General features: G+C 38.3%; 1 protein-coding gene across 3 annotated transcripts in view; it reads left to right on the top strand.

Moving 5' to 3' along the window:
• The window catches only part of kif4 (kinesin family member 4), a 62,903-nt gene that overhangs the window by 25,076 nt on the left and 17,924 nt on the right, over positions 1-19,903 (top strand). For all 3 annotated transcript variants that reach the window (XM_059977041.1, XM_059977042.1, XM_059977040.1), the window contains exons 17-26: positions 2,845-2,989; positions 3,703-3,813; positions 4,448-4,531; positions 4,908-5,018; positions 8,014-8,166; positions 8,694-8,791; positions 13,260-13,389; positions 15,170-15,340; positions 16,211-16,309; positions 17,139-17,216. In XM_059977041.1, the coding sequence (XP_059833024.1) occupies positions 2,845-2,989; positions 3,703-3,813; positions 4,448-4,531; positions 4,908-5,018; positions 8,014-8,166; positions 8,694-8,791; positions 13,260-13,389; positions 15,170-15,340; positions 16,211-16,309; positions 17,139-17,216 (1,180 nt within the window). The remainder of the gene's footprint in view (positions 1-2,844; positions 2,990-3,702; positions 3,814-4,447; positions 4,532-4,907; positions 5,019-8,013; positions 8,167-8,693; positions 8,792-13,259; positions 13,390-15,169; positions 15,341-16,210; positions 16,310-17,138; positions 17,217-19,903) is intronic.

Here is a 19,903-nt window from a genome sequence, read left to right as displayed (position 1 = left end):
ATCTGAGTTAAATTTAAAAAGATTGAATAGATTAGGACTCTTTTTTGGAACACAAGATTTGATAGTGATATACAAAATTGAGCGGTATATGTAGGGCAAATGCAGGCATTTTCCACTGGGGCTTGGTGGGACTGTAACAAGATGTCATAGATAAGGATGAAGAGTTTTAAGAGGAACACTAAGGGAAACTTTACTGAGTGTTGAATGTGGAATGAGCTTCCAGTGCAAGTGATGCATGCAAACTCTATTTCAATGTTTGAGAAATTTTGGATAGGTTCATGGATAGTAGGGATATGGAGGGCTATGGCCCTGATGCAGATCTGTGGGAGCAGGCAGTTTAAATGACTTGACACTGACTAGATGGGCTGAAGGGCCTGGTTCTAGTGTACAGTACTTCTCTGGTTCCATAAATAGATTTGCAGTTAATGTCTGCTCCTTGCTTTTAAAGACTTATTGTAATGCCTTGAAGAGGCAGAATTATTTAGACTGTTGCTGGATGCAATTGCTCCTGTTGTATGTTAATTTTATACACAATCTGAGTTCAGAGGCAGGAAGATATGAGATGTAAGGCAGCAACACACACACAACATTCAGCAGACCAGGCTGCACTTGCAGAAAACAGTAAACAAGCCATGTTTCAGGCTAAGTCCCTGCGTAGGGATTGATGGGGCAATATTAGGCTACATGACCCGTCAAGTTTGCTCTGCTAATCCATCATGGCTGCCTTATCTCTCTCAAAACCATTCTCCCACTTTCTTCCCATAACCCTTGATGCCCTGACTAACCAAGAACCTGTCAACCTCTGCTTTAAATGTAATCTGACTTGGCGTCCAGCCATCCTATAACTCCCATCAGGGTCTTTTTAATTTTTGCAGCTCCTTAACTCTACCCAAAAGGATTCTACATCTTACAATCCTATGTTACCTCTTTCTAAGGATTTGATTTCATTTTTTACTGACAGAGCCCCCCCACCACTTCTGCTTACTGATCCTTTTGATACAAGGTGTATTCTTGGATGTTAAGCTCCCAACTCTGATCTTCTTTCAGCCACATCTCAGTGATGGTCACAATGCCATGCCTCTTAATCTCTATCTATGCTACAAGATCATCTACCTTATTCCACATCTTGTGTGCATTCAAATATAACACCTTCAGCCTTTTCAAGTTTGCCCCATGTTACATTGCAACTCATCCCACTAATATTTTGCCTTATCACCTGCCTGTCCTTCCTCAGTCTCACAATACATTATGTTCACTTGTACGTCAACTATCTCATCCTCTGACTTATCACTCAAGTTCCCATTCTCCCCCCACATCTTAGTTTAAACCCTCCCCAGTAGCTCTAGCAAACACCCACAAGGGTATTGGTCCCCCTTAGATATGGGTGTAATTTGCCTTTTTCGTACAGGTCACATCTTCCCCAGAAGAGATCCCAATGATCCAGAAATTGGAAACCCTGCCCCTGCACCATTCATTCATCAGCACTATCATCCTATTCCTGCCTCGAATAACATGTGGTACTAGAAGTAATCCAGAGATTACTACCTTAGAGATCTTGCTCTTCGGTCTCTTTCCTAACTCACTATTACCACTGCACAGGGATTCTTTCCCCTATTCTACCTATGTTATTGGTGCCAATGTACACCATGACCTCTGGTTGCTCTGAGACATCCTGAATATGACTGAATTGAAGTTGGAGTTTATTCTTTATGTTGTATATAAATGTCTATTGTTGAGAAAGGTCTAAAACTGCTGGACAATCTGACTGGTGGAACTGTGGTGTAGGAGGCAATTGAAGTAGGAGATATAAAATGATCATGTGTTAAGAAAGCTACTTTTGCCCATTATCAAGGTTATGAACATTTTGTGTATGGCGAAGAATTTTGGAGGTAGAAAGCAAAATCCAGTTCCTGTCTGATCCAAGATGGTAAGCTTCTAAAGCAGTAAACTTGATGTTTGGGAGTTTGTGTTGAAATTAGGTTGTGGTACCCTAAGTAGTTTATTACCATAGTTGGGCCCAAGCTGTTACAGCATCAAAGGTAGGTGTTAAATGTAGGGAGCAAAATTTTCGCTTCATGATATGTAGTTAACTCTTTACCACATACATGATACCCATTCATGTTGAGGTAAAATTCTGGAAAACTGACAAAAACAATATAAGAATATGGAGATTGATTCATAACAGGAGAGGAAATTGTGGTACATAAGATATGGATTTCATGAAAGATTGTGGTTGAGTAGTGGAAGAGGTTTGGTGTTATGTGTCAGAAAGCATCAATGTGATGGGAAGGAAAAAGCAACTGAACCGCAAAGATTTTGAGTGCCTAACATAATTGAGTAGTGCTTTCATCTAGCCTTGGAGTGTTTTTTTTTACAGAACATAATGTAAGGATAAAGGATGAACATTTAGGACCAGGGTTAGAAGTTTTTTTTAAAAAGCTAAGAGGCGGTGCTAGAAATCTAAAATAAATACAGAAAATAAAGCTGACACATGGCAGGACAGAACACATCAGTGGAGAAATGGTATTGATATTTCAGGGTGATAGCCTGTAAGCAGAAATTTCTTTCAACCCAAATGTCAACAATTACTTTCCCCACCTCACAGATGCTTCTTGACCATCTGGATTCCTCCACCGTATTGCTTTTCATCAGAAATTTCTTCACTTTCAGTGTATTGGATGTGATGGTGGCATTGGTTGCCAGTCTAGAGATCCAAAAAACAGAGTTCAATCTAATACTGGCAACAGTGTTATAATTGAGTTATAATCTGGAGTTTGTAAAATGCCCTCTCAATAAAGGTAACTGTTTAAAAATCCATCTGTTTCACTCGGTATCTTTTTGTAGGGTTAGTGAACGTCGAAGGAAGCGTCTTCAAGAGTTGGAAGCTGAAATGGCAAACCTTAAAAAGAAGCTGCAGGAGCAGTCAAAAATCATTAAAATCAAAGAAAAGTCAGAAGGAACTGTTAACAAACTGAATCAAGAGATTCAGGTAAAGTACATTTTTTTTCTCTCTATGGTAAAATAACAAAATCAGAACATTAATCTTTTAATTTGAAATGTAAATTTTTAAATTGTATGACTCATTATTTGGTTTGGTACTATCTTTTTAACCATTGAGTTCCTGCCTCAGCAAAGTAATTAATTGTTCTGTAGTCTTGTATCAAAATATTAACCATATTAGGCTGGTCTCAGAAGGTTTACTTTATTTCTGTCCTGGCTTTGGAAATGTAGGAAAACTCTAATAATCTAGCAAACTCTTGTTGTCTGAATGATTGACTTTCCAGATTATTAAATATTCTCCTTTTGATATCGCAGTCTCTTAATATTTTGTAAATGTCATTAGCTTAAACTTTAGAGTAATCATGGTCTTAAAAGTAACGTAAATAGGGCTCTGGGAATCGGTTACCAAATAATTGAATAGTAGTTTATTAGAGTTTTGCTGTAAGTGTATCTGACCATTTCCATTTACTTCAAGTTTTTAATTAAACACGGAATGGATTTCTTTATGCTATGTTTTATTTCCATGCAATATAGAGTATTTATTTATGAAGGAAATAATAGGGATATAATTTGGTTAAGATTTTTAAATTGTAAAACAGTCTAAATTGAGATTATCCTCGTTCAAATTTGTCTTGATTGTTGTGAATTCTTCACTTGGATCATCCGAAATATTAAACCTTCAATGGCTGCCTTTTCTTCTAGGCTCTGAAGTGTCAGAGAGTTCAGCTGATGCGCCAGATGAGAGAGGAGGCTGAGAAGTCTCGTAGATGGAAAGCGGAGAAAGACAAGGAAGTTCTGCAACTGAAGGAGAAGGTAATACATTAAAGATGAGTTAAATTGAGCATTGAGGTTCACCTACTTGGGCAAATTTAAATTTTGAGTTGTATTATTTCACTTCCATTTTCCATTAATTTGTTTTCAGTTCTAAAAAACAATAGCAAATGCAAAGCTCTTGGCACATGGATGTGCAGAGAATGGAGGGATAAAAGGGGGTTTGTTGGGGATTAATTAATTTGGTACAGCATTGTAGGTCTGTTCCCATGCCATATTGCTCTATGTTTGAAGGTTCATTACTCTCCAATATTTATCACACTGATTCATTAGCAATGTCCAAATACAGATTTCCTCTTTTGTAGTGTGTACTTGAGACTTAACTTGCAATGTGTCCACTGGAGAATTGGTCTTGTTGCATGATACATTAATGTGAAACACTAAACATTAAAAATTTGGACTTGTAAATAAAAACACTCACTTATTTCTACTGTGACATGAAGATGAGAGAAGAGGCACTATCTGACTATTACAATTAAATTGCCTCTTCATACTTGTTGCTTATAATATGAATTCTATCTGTATTGTTTATTGGGGTTATCTTGGGAAGCAGGTAAAGTAGGGGATACCTGCAATGTTCAAACTATGTTACCAACTGATGTAATATTTTCTGTAGGATCGTAAAAGACAGTATGAGCTGCTGAAACTAGAACGAAATTACAAACAGCAAGCAAACGTATTAAGACGAAAGACTGAAGAAGTGAGTATGGCAACTTTGGATCTTGGGTAACAAGTTGGATCTTTTCTCCCGAGACCTTTGTACCCAGCCAGGACGGGACTGAAATTTAAAAAAAAAAACAACAAATTAACTGAAAGATACTTAATTATGTGGAGCAGTAATTGAAAATAAAAAGGAGATGTTTGCTTTCAGATCAAGATTTAAAATTTTAAATTTTAGTGCTGATACATTGTGCTTGCAATAGTACATTGCTTTTACTGGATTTGATGGTTGATTTTTACTTAGTAACTTTCCAGAAAAAGCTTTTCTGTAAACAAGTCTGTGGGGTGGGGGGGCGGGGCAGAGGGTCTGGTAAAGCTTGCTAGATTCTAATCTATCACCTCTTTTGCCTCCTCAGGCTGCTGCTGCAAACAAACGTTTACGTGATGCGTTACAGAAGCAGAAGGATGCTTCTGAAAAACGGAAAGAATTAAACCGTGGAATGGAAGGGACTGCAGCTAGAGTTCAGGTACAATCAATGTACATTTGAAACGTTTCTACTTTGCTTTCTGCTGTGAACATTCTGTACTGGCTTAAAATTTTGTAGTCAATGGACCTTGTTACTAATGATCCGCAATATAATCAAACATTTTAGATACTCTACAACAAAATGCAGCTAAGTATGGTTTTGTTTTCCCTTAAAACCAATATTATATGGAGTATATACTATGCCACAAATTAATTCAATTGGTTTTACATGTACTGCATCCATAGAAGTTGATCAGCGGCTGGTATCAATAAGTGAACAGCATACTGATTCCCTGAGGTCTTTTCAGTTTTGTAATTTGTACCTTTTAGATGGAGTGTTGAAATACAAACACAATCCTGGAAATGCTCAGGAGCCTGGATAGCATTTGGATGAAAGTAGAACATAGAAAACCTACAGCACAATATAGGCCCTTTGGCCCACAAAGCTATGTCAAACATGTCCTTACCTTAGAACTACCTAGGTTTAACCATAATCTTCTATTTTTCTAAGCTCCAAGTATCTATCCAGGAGTCTCTCAAAATACCCAGTTGTTTCTGCCTCCACCACGGAGAAATGGGTTTGATTTATTTTTTTTTTAAATTATCATAGTTCAATGAGATCAGATGTCAAGGACCACCCTCCCCACTCTCTCACACCTCCCAAATATTCCTAGCAGTCTGGTGAATTTATAATGTACTCCTGTATAATCCATCCCTGGAATCTGAGACCAGAAAGTTCTGCAGGTGTGATTGTGCCTCAGGTTTATCTATATACCTTCAGTAGAACCTTTCTCTTTGTACTCCAATCATCTTGTAATATATTTATTGCAACATGTTTGCCTTCCTAATCACTTGCTCCACCTTCAGTGATTCCTATACGTGGGCACCAGGTTTAAGTTTTTTTGTAGTCCTCTGCGTTGATAGTTGTAGATAATGTTAAGTTCCCTTCATATACAGTAAGTTAAAGACTTGTAAATTAAATTGTGAACAACTGGGGTCCATGTGATATTCACTAGTCAAAGGTTTTGGGGCCCAAAATTTAAAACAAAACATGTTTATTCCTACTTTCTCATTTTCTGTCATTTTTAACTATTCCTCAATGCACAGTGTTGCCCTCCTCCATCCCAAGTGATTGCTTAATTGGAGGTTTTTCAAAATTTGAATATACTATATGCAGTGTTTTTTTCTCCCTTTTTCCTGTTGGTAATAACCTCCAAATCTAACGCATTTGTCGAACAATTCTGACCTTGCCTAAGTATATTGGGTTTTTTTACTTCTACAATTTTCTTTCACTGCTGCCTCCAGGCCAAGTAACTGTAGAACCCTGTTTTCATTCTCAAATAATGGAGTTACATTTACAAATTTCCACATATGGAACTACTTTACAATCCAATGAATTTTGGAAGATACCAGAGTATGCTCAATAACACCCTCTTCCAAAAAAGATCAGCGGGTAATTGGAATTAATCAACTGTTGGATTCATTAATTTTTCCTCCTTTTACCCCCCCCCCCCCCACCATCCCCATAATGCTAATTTCTTTCTACTATCTGGATGATTTGTGTCATCTTTAAAAACAGGCAGCATATCCTTCATCTATCTTTCCTTATTATTTCTCATGATCTGTAAGGGCCTTGTATTTACTTTTACTACCTAGTCTTTCTTCTGTTTCCTTTTTCTGCAGTAAACTTTTGTTTCTCACTAGATTACTTCTAATCATCTTTCTTTTCCAAGTTTTTGGTCGCCTTCCTGAATTGAAGTTTACCAATCCTGTAATTGGCTACTCATTTTGACAGTAACCTTTGTTTGATCTGATACTGCCATAAACACTGGTTTGCTATGAGTGCTGCTTTCCCTGATGGCTCTTGTGTATGAAAGGATATATTTCTTAAGTATAAGACCATAAGCCATAGGACACAGGAGCAGAATTAGGTCTCGCAGCCCATTGAGTCTGCACCACCATTCCATCATGGCTGATCTATTATCCCTTTCAGCCCTGCTCTCCTGTCTTCTCCCTGTAACATTTGACACCCTGACTAATCGAGAACCTATCAACCTCTGCTTTAAATATACCCAATGACTTTTCCTCCACAGCCATCTCTGACAGTGAATTCCACAAATTCACAACCCTTTGACTAAAGAAATTTCTCCTCTTCTGTTCTAAAGGGGCATCCTTCTATTTGAAGGCTGTGCTCTTTGGTCCTGGACTCGCCCACTAGAGAAAACATCCTCTCCACATCCACAATCCATGCCTTTCAATGTTTGACAGGTTTCAATGAGATGTCACCCCCACCACCACCACCACTATTTTTCTAAGCTCCCAATGTGTACAGTCCCAGTGCCTTTGCAACTCTGATTTCTGAATTTTTGCCTAAATTAGAAAATAGTTTATATCTTTATTCCTTCCACCAAAGTGCATGATCCTACACTGTATACCATCCGCCACTTCTTTGCCCATTTTCCTAATCTGTCTTTCTGCAGCCTCCCTGCTTCCGCACTACCTGCCCCTCCCCACTCTGCCCATCTTCGTATGAATCGCAAAATTGGCCACAAACCCTCATTCATGTCATTCAAGTCATTGAATTATAACATGAAAAGATGTGGCCCCAACACCAACCCCTACAGCCAACTAGAATTATGTTTTAATTTTATAAACATCAGTAATTGCCTGTCTATCCATCTTGCTGTTTTACTGAAGTTTCACAATCTATCAAATCCAACGCACATTTCATACCTTTAGAATTTTTTTTACTTGTATTTAATGGCCTCAGTTTCATGTTTAAGTAAATCATTTGTAATTTTAATATTACATTTTATCATATTATGATTGCATTTCTAAAAGTCTGACAATTTCAGGTTGACTCTACTTGCTAATATACATAGCATTTTATAAAATATCCTCATTTGCTGATCATTACACCAAATGTACATTGCTTCAATAACTCCGTATCTTCACACTCAAATGAATTGTGTGCTACAAAATCTTTTATTTTGTAGAATTGGCTGGTCAATGAACTGGAGGTACTTGTAAGTATAGAGGAAGCTCGTCATCACTTGAACACTTTACTAGATGATCGGAAAGTTTTGGCACAGGAGCTTGCCTTTCTCAAAGAAAAGAAAGAGGCCCATCATCCACCACCAAAACTTAGGGTATGTATAGGCCATAAAACCAAAGGAGCTTGAAAGATTGTCTAGTTTGATTTCTGTGACCAAAATTGTAAAAGGTATGAAAGATCTTCAGCACGTTAAGCTTGTACTGCAATAAGTGGCGATCTTTTTGGAATGGTATTTATTTTTGGTTGTATTCAAATCTCTTCTACATAATATTTTAATTCATTAAAATTAATTTCATTGATGATGCTGCAAGTTCTTACCCCTTTGAAAATATCTAGCTCTTTTGATTCCATCAGCTCATTGTTATCAAATTTCTATTGTGGTTACGCTTTAATTTTTTTTGCAAGTTTCTGCAAATGCCAGCCAATCCCATGAATCTAGCTGCTTGCAGGATGATTTGATTGTGTTTTTGAAGCAATTTCTGTTAAATCACATTTCCACATTTTCCCCAGTTTGATTTCTTCCATTTATATGCCTATTCTAAATGATCAAACAATTTCCTGTTTAAGTAGAATTTGTACTAGTGTCTTTCTCCAGTTTAAGTATGCTTTCTTTTTATGTAGAGGCGAACTTTTACACTAACTGAGTTGATGAAAAACACAGAACAGGATCCATCTTTAAAGAAGCAAATTGAAAATGTGGAAACAGAAATAGAACTCAGGTACTTGGTAGAAGCATATTAAAATACTAGACTGGTACCATTGACACCACTGTTACACTATTGCTATCTTCCAGATCTAAACTACATTTTCCTGTAAGTTTTGCAAATATATTTTGAAAGTAATTGCCACTATCTAGCAGGAGATTAAATTATATAAACTCCACAGTAATAAGATGAACTGTATAATCTTGGGGTACTTGGAAGCACATGATGGAGGCTGTATTCAGCATGGTTTCCTCAAGGGAAAATCTTGTCTGACAAATCTGTTGGAATTCTTTGAAGAAATAACAAGCAGGATAGACAAAGGAGAATTGGTTCATGTTATGTACTTGGATTTTCAGAAGTGCCAGCATGAGGCTGCTTAACAAATTGTGAGTTTGTGGTATTACAGGAAAGATTCTGCAATGGATAAAACAATGGCTGATTGGCAGGAAGTAAAGAGTGGGAATAAAGGGATTCCTTTCTAGTTGGCTGCCAGTGACTGGTATTCTGCAGCAGTTTGTGTTGAGACCATTTCCTTTTACACTATAGGTCAATGATATGGATGATGGAATTGACTGGCTTTGTTTCTAAGTTTGCAGTTGGTATGAAGATGGGTGGATGGGAGGACAGGTAGTATTGAGGAAGTAGCGTGGCTATAGGAGGACTTGGACAGATTAGGAGATTGAGTAAAGAAGTGGCAGGTGGAATACAGCATCAAGAAATGTATGGTCATGCACTTTGGTAAAAGAAATGAAGGGGTTGACTGTTTTCTAAATGAGAAAATCTGAGATGCAAAGGGACATGCGAACCCTTGTGCAGGATTTCCTAAAGGTTAACTTGCAGATTGAGTCTGTGGTGAGAAAATCAAAAGTGATGTCAGCAGTCATTTCAAGAGGACTAGAACATAAAGGCAAGGATGTCATACTGAGACTTTATAAAGCACTGGTGAGGACTCACTTGGAGTATTGTAAACAACTTTGGGCCCCTTATCTAGGAAAAGATGTGCTGAAACTAGAGGGTTCTAAGGAGTTTAATGAAAATGACGCCAGGATTAAATGGCTTGTCATAGGAAGTGCTTTTTTTCTCCGTATCTGTATTCAGAAGAATGTGGGGTGACCCAATTGAAACCTATCGAATGATGAAAGGCCTTGATAGAGTGGATGTGGAGAGGGTGTATCTTATGGTGAGAGAGGCTAGGAACAGAAGACACAGCCTCAGAAGAGAGGGGTGGCCTTATACAATGAAGTTGAGGAATTTCATTAACCAGAGAGTGGTGAATCTGTGGAATTTGTTGCCAAGGGCAACTGTGGAGGCCAAGTCTATGTATATTTAAGGAAGAGGTTGATAGATTCTTAATTAATCGGCATGGAGGGATGTGGGGAAAAAGGTGAGAGACTGGGGTGAGAGAGAAAATGGATCAGCCTAATTCTGCTCCAGTATCTTATGATCTTAATAAAAATATGCTTATCCTCCATTCCTGCCTAAAGTGCCTATATTTGATGTGTTACAAGACGGAGAAAAATAACAGCAATCCTTAATTTTATTTCCTATTTTTCTTAATTCATATAATGTAATATTATGAGTGTCCCATTCACTGCCTTTTATTTTATTTCTTTGCCATGTTATTATAGAGTACCACCTATTGGTAAGAACAGAATTGTATCTACAATTGTTAGGCCATGAACAAATCTGAAGAATTATGATCAGTGTGTCATTTGAGTTAAAAACCTGTCTGCAGTGAATGCTCTGGAGGTCTGAATACCATTTGGTGTCATCAGTGATAATTCTAAAAATGGTACTGAGTTTATGTTAAGATTTTAGCATTTAAAGATATTCAGCGATGAGCTTTGGCTGGAACAAGTTTAATTTGGCATCAGCTTGGGAATAGCTTTTAATTAGGATCTGATCTGTGGCAGATCAAGATTTTTCTCATATTTTCATACAAAGCATGAGTGCATTTGGCCCATTGAATCCCTTGCCATTGCTTATTTTCTTGATACTGTTCTCCCAAGAAGAGTAATGTGACCTGCGTTAATGACCATCATCCAGTAGCACTCTCATCTTTGTGAGTGTTATGTACCCATACGGTTTAAATGAGCCAGCAGCAATAGACCACACCTGGAGTCTGGTTTTGACGTTAAAATCACTACCTTTATGAGTATCTACTTAATATAGCAACTTAAATGAGAATAATCAAAAGTTAGGTGTTATGAACATACATATGTGTAAATATAACTCCCAAGCTATTGAGCTCGGTGGCGGGGGGGCACCAGGCTTAAAATCTTGAGATGATAAGGTATGAAAGTTCAGTTCATCCACAGCTTAAATGATGTGAGAGATTTGAAATCCAAGGTGAATGTTGAGAGAAGGCATTTGTGTTGTATACCACAGGTTCCACGGTGGTAAAACAGGATAACAATTGCCGTAGGTTTTATCCATCATCGTTCCAAATCCACTTACAAATTATCACCAATAGTAGCTTATCACAGGGGAATGATCTTCAAAGGGAACTAACACCAAGGCAAAGGTTAACACATAGGTACATTCCACAAAGTTGCCCCAATCACACAACGTGATAGCCACTTATCGATGTGCTGGGTCGATGCTCAACCCCCCCCCTTGTGGGCACTCAAGTTCCAACTAGTGACCCCCTTTGTCACTGGTTTCCTCTATTGTCCAACTCCATCTGCGACTGACTGTGTGTGAGTGAGTGTCCTTAAATCAAAACAAGCTGCAAAGTTAAATAGTTCTGCCACACCCTCTCCCCCTCCCCCTCCCCCTCCCCCTGTAAGAATCAAACAAGGGCAAAGAAAGCCAGTGGCTGAAGTCACTCAGGCACTCTCTTAAAATGACAGTCCACAGCAAGATAAACCTAGGGGTTCATCTCAGTGAAGTAATACTTTGAGAGGTTGTAATGGCCAGAATCAACTCCTGTTGTATTTTTCTTTCTATATTATGTATCGCATTGTACTGCTGCTGTCAAGTTAACAAATTCCATAACGTATGCCAGTGGTGCTAACTCTTGATGCTCATCTTCCCCAAATTTCCATGTACAAAATTTTCCTGTACAAAGAGTAATTTACCAAGATCAATTAACTCCTCTAAACCAAAATGGCTCTGGAATGTAGTTGGAGATCTACACCGTAAACCAAAACTTGCAATCCCGACACAGGCAGCTCCCAGAACGGGAAATGAATCTGATCATAAACTGTAGTAAATGCACTCTCTGGTTCTCCACTGCTAAATATGATTCCTTATTGGTAGGCTAGTCATTGTTTGCATACCACCTGTAGTCTATTGGTGCTATTTTTTTTGCTAAAGCTTCTGTTAATAGAATGTGGAATTAGCAATCCTGTCCCCATTTACATTGAAGTTTAAGTGAGATCTTCCTCCCTTCACTTTTTTGACCTTCCTAATTTATTTTGTTACGTATCCCGTAACTGGATAACTTACCAGCAAAGATAGAGAGGTCCATTGAAGTCTGATGTCACTATTTTCAAAAGTTTTTATTTATAAAGGGGCACAAAAGTAAGGTTAATACAAACATTCAGATAATGCTCGTCACCAATACTCAATCTAAAGCACGGGTATAGTAATAATTATCATTAAGAAGTAATCTCGGCTGTTGTCTAGGGGATAATATTTTTGTCCGTTGGAAATATAAAAGTCATTCAGAAGTCTGCAGACTTTAGCCTTTCGGGGAATCGCTGGGTTTCACGTGTTTTAGAGGGATCGGTGAAAAACGAAAAAAAACTTGCCCGGGTCTTTATGAAGCCACTCCGTAAAATCAGGGGAACTTTGTTTTCCCCGTTGTTAGTTCGAAGTCCTTCTCGGTATTATCAGCCACCCGCTCCCCAGGCAAAGGAGTTAGGAGCGCACGTGGCATCGAGTGGCTTCCAGCCACGGGAGCACTGAGCCAGGGTGTCCTTCTGGTGCATTGCTGGGGTACTGCCTCCTGCAGTCCGCTTTTATCTTTACTTGCAGAGTTGTAGATGTCCATCAAAGTAGGGTGATGCAATCTCCACCCCCACATTGCCCGAGGGTGTCCATATCCATGGTAGCTGTCACGTAGCAGGGACATGCACGTCACACGGGTGCCTCTAAGAACAATGGCCAAAACTGTGGCATTGTCTCTCACTTCCGAGACCCGAATTAATAGCGATCTTGCGATTCTCTGGAAGGAGGGGGCTGCTCCCGCTCCTTCGGCCCCTCAGAGCTGTGGTACATGTATAACAATTTCATATCCTCTAGTGCTATGTTTATTGTGGGAATTTTGATCTTTGTAGCTTTGATTGAATGAGGGGAAAAGAAGTAGGAAGACTACATAGTGAGGCCAAACTTTGCTGGTTGATGGTGTCTGCATTTTAATTCACAATGGATCTAACAAGCCAATGATCAATCAACCCAATAATCAATAATGGAGTTTCAAGTTACTTACTTGGATTGTTAAAAAGTCAGCAAATTCTCATTTGCCTTGCTATTTTAGGAGTGCTCAAATTGCTGATCTCCAACAAAAGTTGATGGATGCAGACAATGAAGAGAGGCTTAAGCATCGATGGGATTCAATTACCACAATAATGGAAGCAAAGTGTGGATTAAAGTGGCTGATGAAAGAGGTAAGGAGTGACCAAGCTGAAGCTGCTATTAAGCCACAGTGCATTATTGGTTATATGTAATAGGCATTACATCAGAAATGAAAGGATAAGGGAGAATAAAATGTACGGTGCCCAAATCTGTTAGGTCTTTCATTTGAAAATGTGAACTCCTGCTTGAGTCTCTTTCCAAGACTGAAATGCTAGAGATTTTCAAAGCAAATTGACTTACTTGGGTGTCATGAGTACATTTTCCCCCAGCAGACATTGCAATTATCATTGCCTTCTCCTAACTTTCCACTCTTCCAGCTGCATACTTAACTGGGGCGCTATGAAACTCAGCTTTTTTGATTGTGCATTTGTCGCCTTTTTGTCAGTTGGTTCCTCAGTATGTATGGTCTTGTGTTAATCAGGTATATAATTTTGTACCCATTCCAATTTGCTATCACCACAATAGGTCAACGGCAGATGCAATCCTAATAGCTCTTCACATGGCCTTAGACAACCACGACAAAACAAACACCTATGTTGGGATGTTGTTCATCGACTATAGTTAAGCGTTTAATACCATCCCACAATTCTGATTGAGAAGTTACAGAACCTGGATCTCTGTACCTCCCTCTGCAATTAGATTGTCGTCTTCCTAACCGGAAGACCACAATCTGTGTTGATTGGTGATAACATCTCCTCCTAGCTGGCGATCAACACTGGTGTATCTTGGGTGTGTGGCTAGGCTTAGCTCAAATACCATCTATAAATTTGCTGATGATACAACCATTGTTGGTAGAATCTCAGATGAAGACAAGGGCATACAGGAGTGAGATAAGCCAAATCGTGGAGTGGTGTCACAGCAACAACCTTGCACTCAACATCAGTAAGACGAAAGAGCTGATTGTGGATTTCAGGAGGGGTAAGATGAAGAAACACGTACCAATTCTTGTAGAGGGATCCGAAGTGGTGAGAGTGAGCACTTTCAAGTTCCTGGATGGCAAGATCTGAGGACCTAACCTGGGCTCAACATATTGATGCAGCTATAAAGAAGGCAAGACAGTGACTATTAGGAGTTTGAAGAGACTTTATATGTCAATACACAAAAACTGTCAGGTATGGGGAGGCTGCTGCAGAGGGTTGTAAATTTAGTCAGCTCCATCTTGGATACTAGCCTACAAAGTACCCAGTATATCTTCAAGGAGCGGTATCTCAGAAAAGCAGCGTCCATTATTACGGACCTCCAGCAGCCAGGACATGCCCTTTCCTCACTGTTACCATCAGGCAAGAGGTACAGAAGCCTGAAGGCAAACACTCAGCAATTCAGGAACAACTTCTTGCCCTTTGCCATCCGATTCCTAAATGGGCATTGAACCCATGAACACCACCTCACTTTTTTAATGTATATATTTTTTTGGTACTATTTTTCTTCTATATTACGTATTGCATTGAACGGCTGTTGCTAAGTTAACAAATTTCACAACGCATGCCAGTAATAATAAATCTGATTCTGTTAGTGATATCTCATGACCTCACCTCTCAAATTGCGAGAACCCAACAATATGCCCAAATAACAATAGAAATGAACTTCTATCTCGTACTGTGTTAATAGTGAGTAGGTTAGAGTGGCCAAAAGAAAATCGAAATATATTCCTGATGTTTGTCTATTTTGGTAATCCAAGTCAGAGTTCACACACTCTTCATTCATGCTAGGAATAAAATAACCAAAATAGAACAAAGATGTTGCTGATTTTGGTGCTGTTAATTATTTGACTTCCGGAAGATAAAGACTAACATTTTTTTTCTGATTTTGAAGTTGGTAGCTTCTAAAGTGTCGTACAGTAAAATGAATAGTGTACTGATCCAGACGAAAGCTGATGGTGTGGAGCTGCAAAACAATTTAATTGAAGAACAAAACCGCATAGCTGAAATGGAAACTGAACATCAGCAACAGCTGCTGGATCAAGAGCAGCGACACCAGGAGAAGGTAAACTGCCATTTTAAAAATCCAACAAATTGCTTGCCTTGGCTGCTACTTCCCATTGGAGTATTGTCTTGTATCACCTTGGTTAACAAAGTAGTACTAAGCAGTTTCTTAATGGTGCATTTGAAGACAGATATTTAAAGTAGTATTTCTTCTGTGGAATCTTGGCAACTTTTAAGAAGTCCATTTGAAGAACAACCTTTCAAGGATAAGAGTTACAAATAGCAATTGCCTCGTGATCAGAATTTGTAACAAAATATTAGGGAGTTGCTAATGGAATTAAAGTCAGATATTTTACATGTGGTGTTGATGAGGCAATACTAAAAATACTGTGTAGCTATGGCCCCTTCATTTTTTTAAGAAAAGATCTGTAAGCAAATAAGGCTAATTTCTAGGATAAGTGTATTGTCCTAGCGTGAAGGACTGCAAAATGTTAAACCTGCATTAATTGGAGCAAAGGCTGATTTTTATTAACTCACTCAAGATCTCAAGGTGGCATGATGAGATGTTTCACTCAGGAATATTCCAAGTGAGGTAAACATCACAAAAGTAATTATAAACACAGTTGTGTGGGAATTTATTCATGGTGTGGTGCATCTCTAGAATTCCACCTGCAAGTTTTGGGCTTATTTAAAGAGGTTAATATTTTCTTTGTGTGTATTGATATTCCTTTAACAATTTTTTTTCCTGTTGTGCTCTTAGTTGAAAATCCTTTTAGCAAGATGAGAACGCGATAAAATTGTTGCATGTCATTCATTAATAACTATATTTGGATGATGAAAAATAACCATGATATAGAATAAAAATCATGACTTGCTGTAACAGTTTTAAATACTGAATTATTAGTGATTTAATGAACTATATACTCCTCAGGTCTTCTACCTGCTTAGCCAATTGCCTCAAAATGCGAATGTTACAATGGGTACCCTTCAGGATCAAGAGGCCCAGCTTCTGGAGAGGCTTAAGTTCCAGGTAAGTGTTACTCCTCTATTGTACCATTTGGAATTGGGTGTATGTATATTCTGCTTCACATTTTAAAATAGGATCAAGTTACTCAAGTCTGAATCGATGTTCCAGTTTTATTATTATCTTATTATTGAGTTAATGGGCAGAATAGGCCTTTCTCTCACTTTGAGCTACTCCGCCCTGCAACCTCTGATTAATCAGAGCCTAATCGCAGGACAATTTACAATGACAAGTTAACCTAACCAGTATATCTTTGGACTATGGGAGGTAACCGGAGCACCTGGAGAAAACCTCCACATTCAATGTGGAGGATGTACACACTCCTTGCAGATGACATTGGAACTGAAGTCTGACACCCTGATCTGCAACAGCACTACACTATAATGACACCAATTATTTCTTTTCCATGGAAATTGTCTTCTGTGCATTGTTACCAGCCCTCTCCCAACATCCCGCAGTGCAACTTCTGTTGATTACATACATACAAAATGGTGCAAACTGCAGCAGATTGGGTCACATCTGCAGGGAAACAAAGCAGTTAAATGGTTTGGATTGAAGTCTCTTCATCAAAGCTGCCTAATCTGCTGGGGTATCTCTACCATTGTGTTTTTACTTCAGACTTGGAGCATCCACAAGTTTTTTTTCATTTTCTGTTGAATGCACACACCATTCATCTTGGTCGATATCCTTAACCACCTCAATTTTACTCACTGATCGATTGGACTTGACAACTCCTCCAGTCAGATATTTGGGAACAACTGAAAACCATGCAGAGGTATATGGTGGAATTACTGAAACTGAATGTTTACCATGTTGAAATTTTTGATTCTGATAGGATGAAGAGATCCAGAAGATGAATGAGTTGTGTGAGCAAAATCAGCAATTGGTGGAAGAGAATGAATTGTATAAGCAAGTATGTACATGATGCTCAAAGTTGTTAAAGGCAAGAGTGTATAGAACAATTAACTGATTGAGATTCAGATTATTCAATGGAAATTTGAAATATTAGCCTTTTTTTAAAAAGAAGTACATTGAAACCACCTCTAAATTATCTTAAGGTGTAATCAGCAATGGAGAATTTTTTGCTATTTAAAGCTTTTATTTTAAGCTACATAGCATGAAATCCTGAAAAATAATTAAATGTCATTGTATAAGCTACACTTAAACTGTTTCTTCTTTCACTCTACTCAGAAGAATAACTATTGACTCTTCATCCAGTGCCTGCCCTCAGAAAGCCATTGCTTTTTTGATAACTAATTTGTGCTCTCCCTATTGCTGTTTGATTAATCATTGACAGCTCTTGTACCCAGATACTTGGATGTCATGAGCTGATTCTTATCTAATTGTTCTTAAAAGTTGTTTGGAATGTCATGATTTGTTTTTCTGTCCAAATCTAGTCAAAATGCTGACTCGTGCATGGCAGGACTAAGTGTGTATTTTGTGTAGCGTGCTTTTGAGAAGCACAATAAAATAGCAAAAGTTTCAAAGGACTTATTATGGCTTCTAAAACTTAGAGGGATTTTAATAAATACTTTTGGAGAAGCTTAAATAGGATTTTGATAGATCTTGGAAACTGAAGCAGCTGAAATGAATTGTGCGTGGAATGTTGAGAATTAAATGCTGAAAGCCAGGAAAGGAAAATGAGTTTAGTGAAGGTTAGAGAGCTAGAATAAAATGAAACTTTGATATTGTTTTACCAAAGTATTATTTAGTAGACAACTAAGTTAAGGGAGACAAGAATTTGGAAGTAAAGGATTTTGGGGGTATTTTGTACAGACTAGTGGATTATGCTGGGAAATATTGGTGAAAGGAATACAGGTTTTCGCCGCTAGCCGAAGGTAGAACGTTCCTGTGAAATGGTTCATAAGCCAGAATGTCATAAAGTGAAGAAGCAATTTCCATTTATTAATATGGGAAAAATTTGTGAGCGTTCCCAGATCCAAAAAATAACCTACAAAATCATGCAAAGTAACACATAGAACCTAAAATAACAGTAACATAGTAAAAGCAGGAATGATATGATAAATGCACAGCCCATATAAAGTAGGAATACTTTTCTGCAATCATTGCAGCACCGTCTAATGTAGCAAAAATCTCGCTACGTAGCGTTACTAGCGTAGCGGCAGCAGTCTCAGTGAAAGCAATCTCTCCAGTAACCTCGAAGCTATGAAGCTGCCACATCATACCAAATAACGCATCAAAATACACAGCCTATATAAAGTAGAAATAATGTATGTACAGTATAGCTTCACTTACCGGAATCGGGAAGACAGCGAGTAAACTGATGGTGTGTTAGGCTAAGTCGTCAGAGGTTGGGTTGGTGGGAGGTACAGGAGACTGGGGTGTCGGCAATTTTTTCCAATAAATTGCAGTTTCGTCACAGTTAAACACTTTTACAAATAACCACCTTCTGTAATTTCTTCAGTTCTGCTGGGAACTTTTCTGCAGCTTCAGTATCAGCCGAAGCACTCTGTCCGGTAAACTTTAAGCTATGAAGCTGCCCTAGCCTCAGAAACCGATCAAACCACCCATGACTACTTTTAAATTCCACTTTCGCAACACCTTCTTCACTATCGTCCAGTGCTTTGTTTCAGCTTATTAAAAAGACAATGATTTCTCTGACTGACTTAAGTTACAAGATAACGGAACACCACGCTTTGTACACCCATCAATCCACTCAAGCAATAGACTTTCTATCTCATCCATTATTGGATGCTGACTAAAAGAGACCACTTTGCTACAAGCAGAATTTCTCTGCGTATAGATAATACGAACGGTTCAACATGCGGACAATGTCCTTACTTCGTTCACCATGATCAAAACGCTTAGTTATGTCTAGTTTTATGCTAAGTGTAACACCCTTACAAGCTCTTCTAGGCTTTTCCAATACCTTAGGACTCATCTTGCTAATGGATGCACAAACTAAATCGAGATAAAGCACAGATGCTCACAGGCACTTGTTTAAGCAATGGCGGCTAGACTGCAGTTCCAGGGGAGGAGCTTGGCTTGCCTTTTCTAGTAAAAGTGAAAACTCTTTTGTTAGTGAAACTTCTGTTGGGTAACTAATGAGAGTCTTCCGTAATAGATGTTGTCAAGCGAACATTCAAAAAAAAAATGGGGGCCACCTGTATCTAAAGTAATCAAAATTACATTGAAGGAAAAATGGTTATTGGGGTTAAGATTTTGATTAAAGTCAGCAAAGGAGAAACTTGCCATGAAGGTTGGGCCAATGTTAAGCTAAGATTTTGATCTAGTTATTATTATACTCGAGGAGGCAGAATGAAGTTGAGTTGCCTGCAAAAGGAGTTTGAAGGAGGTGGGTTAGGCTAAACACATTGTCGTGATTGAGGCTGTTTGAGGATTTTTGTTCTTTTTATTAAAAAAATAATAATTGGTAAAAGATTTTGGTTTTCAAAACAGCCATTTCTTTTCACCTTTTTGTTAATGCTGGGCACTAATGGAGTGTCCAGCTTGGACAGCCTGGGTCTCTGCAACTAAATTAATGAATTGAAGAAAGCTACATAATTGTGGAGGCTAGATGCTATGCTCCTGCAGATTTTGTCTTCACTTCTGGAGCATTGAACTTATTAGCAATAGTCG

This window comes from Hypanus sabinus, chromosome 8 (genome assembly GCF_030144855.1).
Source record: "Hypanus sabinus isolate sHypSab1 chromosome 8, sHypSab1.hap1, whole genome shotgun sequence".
NCBI classification, from domain to species: Eukaryota; Metazoa; Chordata; class Chondrichthyes; order Myliobatiformes; family Dasyatidae; genus Hypanus; species Hypanus sabinus.
The sequence above is the reverse complement of the archived record's forward strand: the minus strand, read 5'-3'. Positions and strand labels throughout refer to the sequence as shown.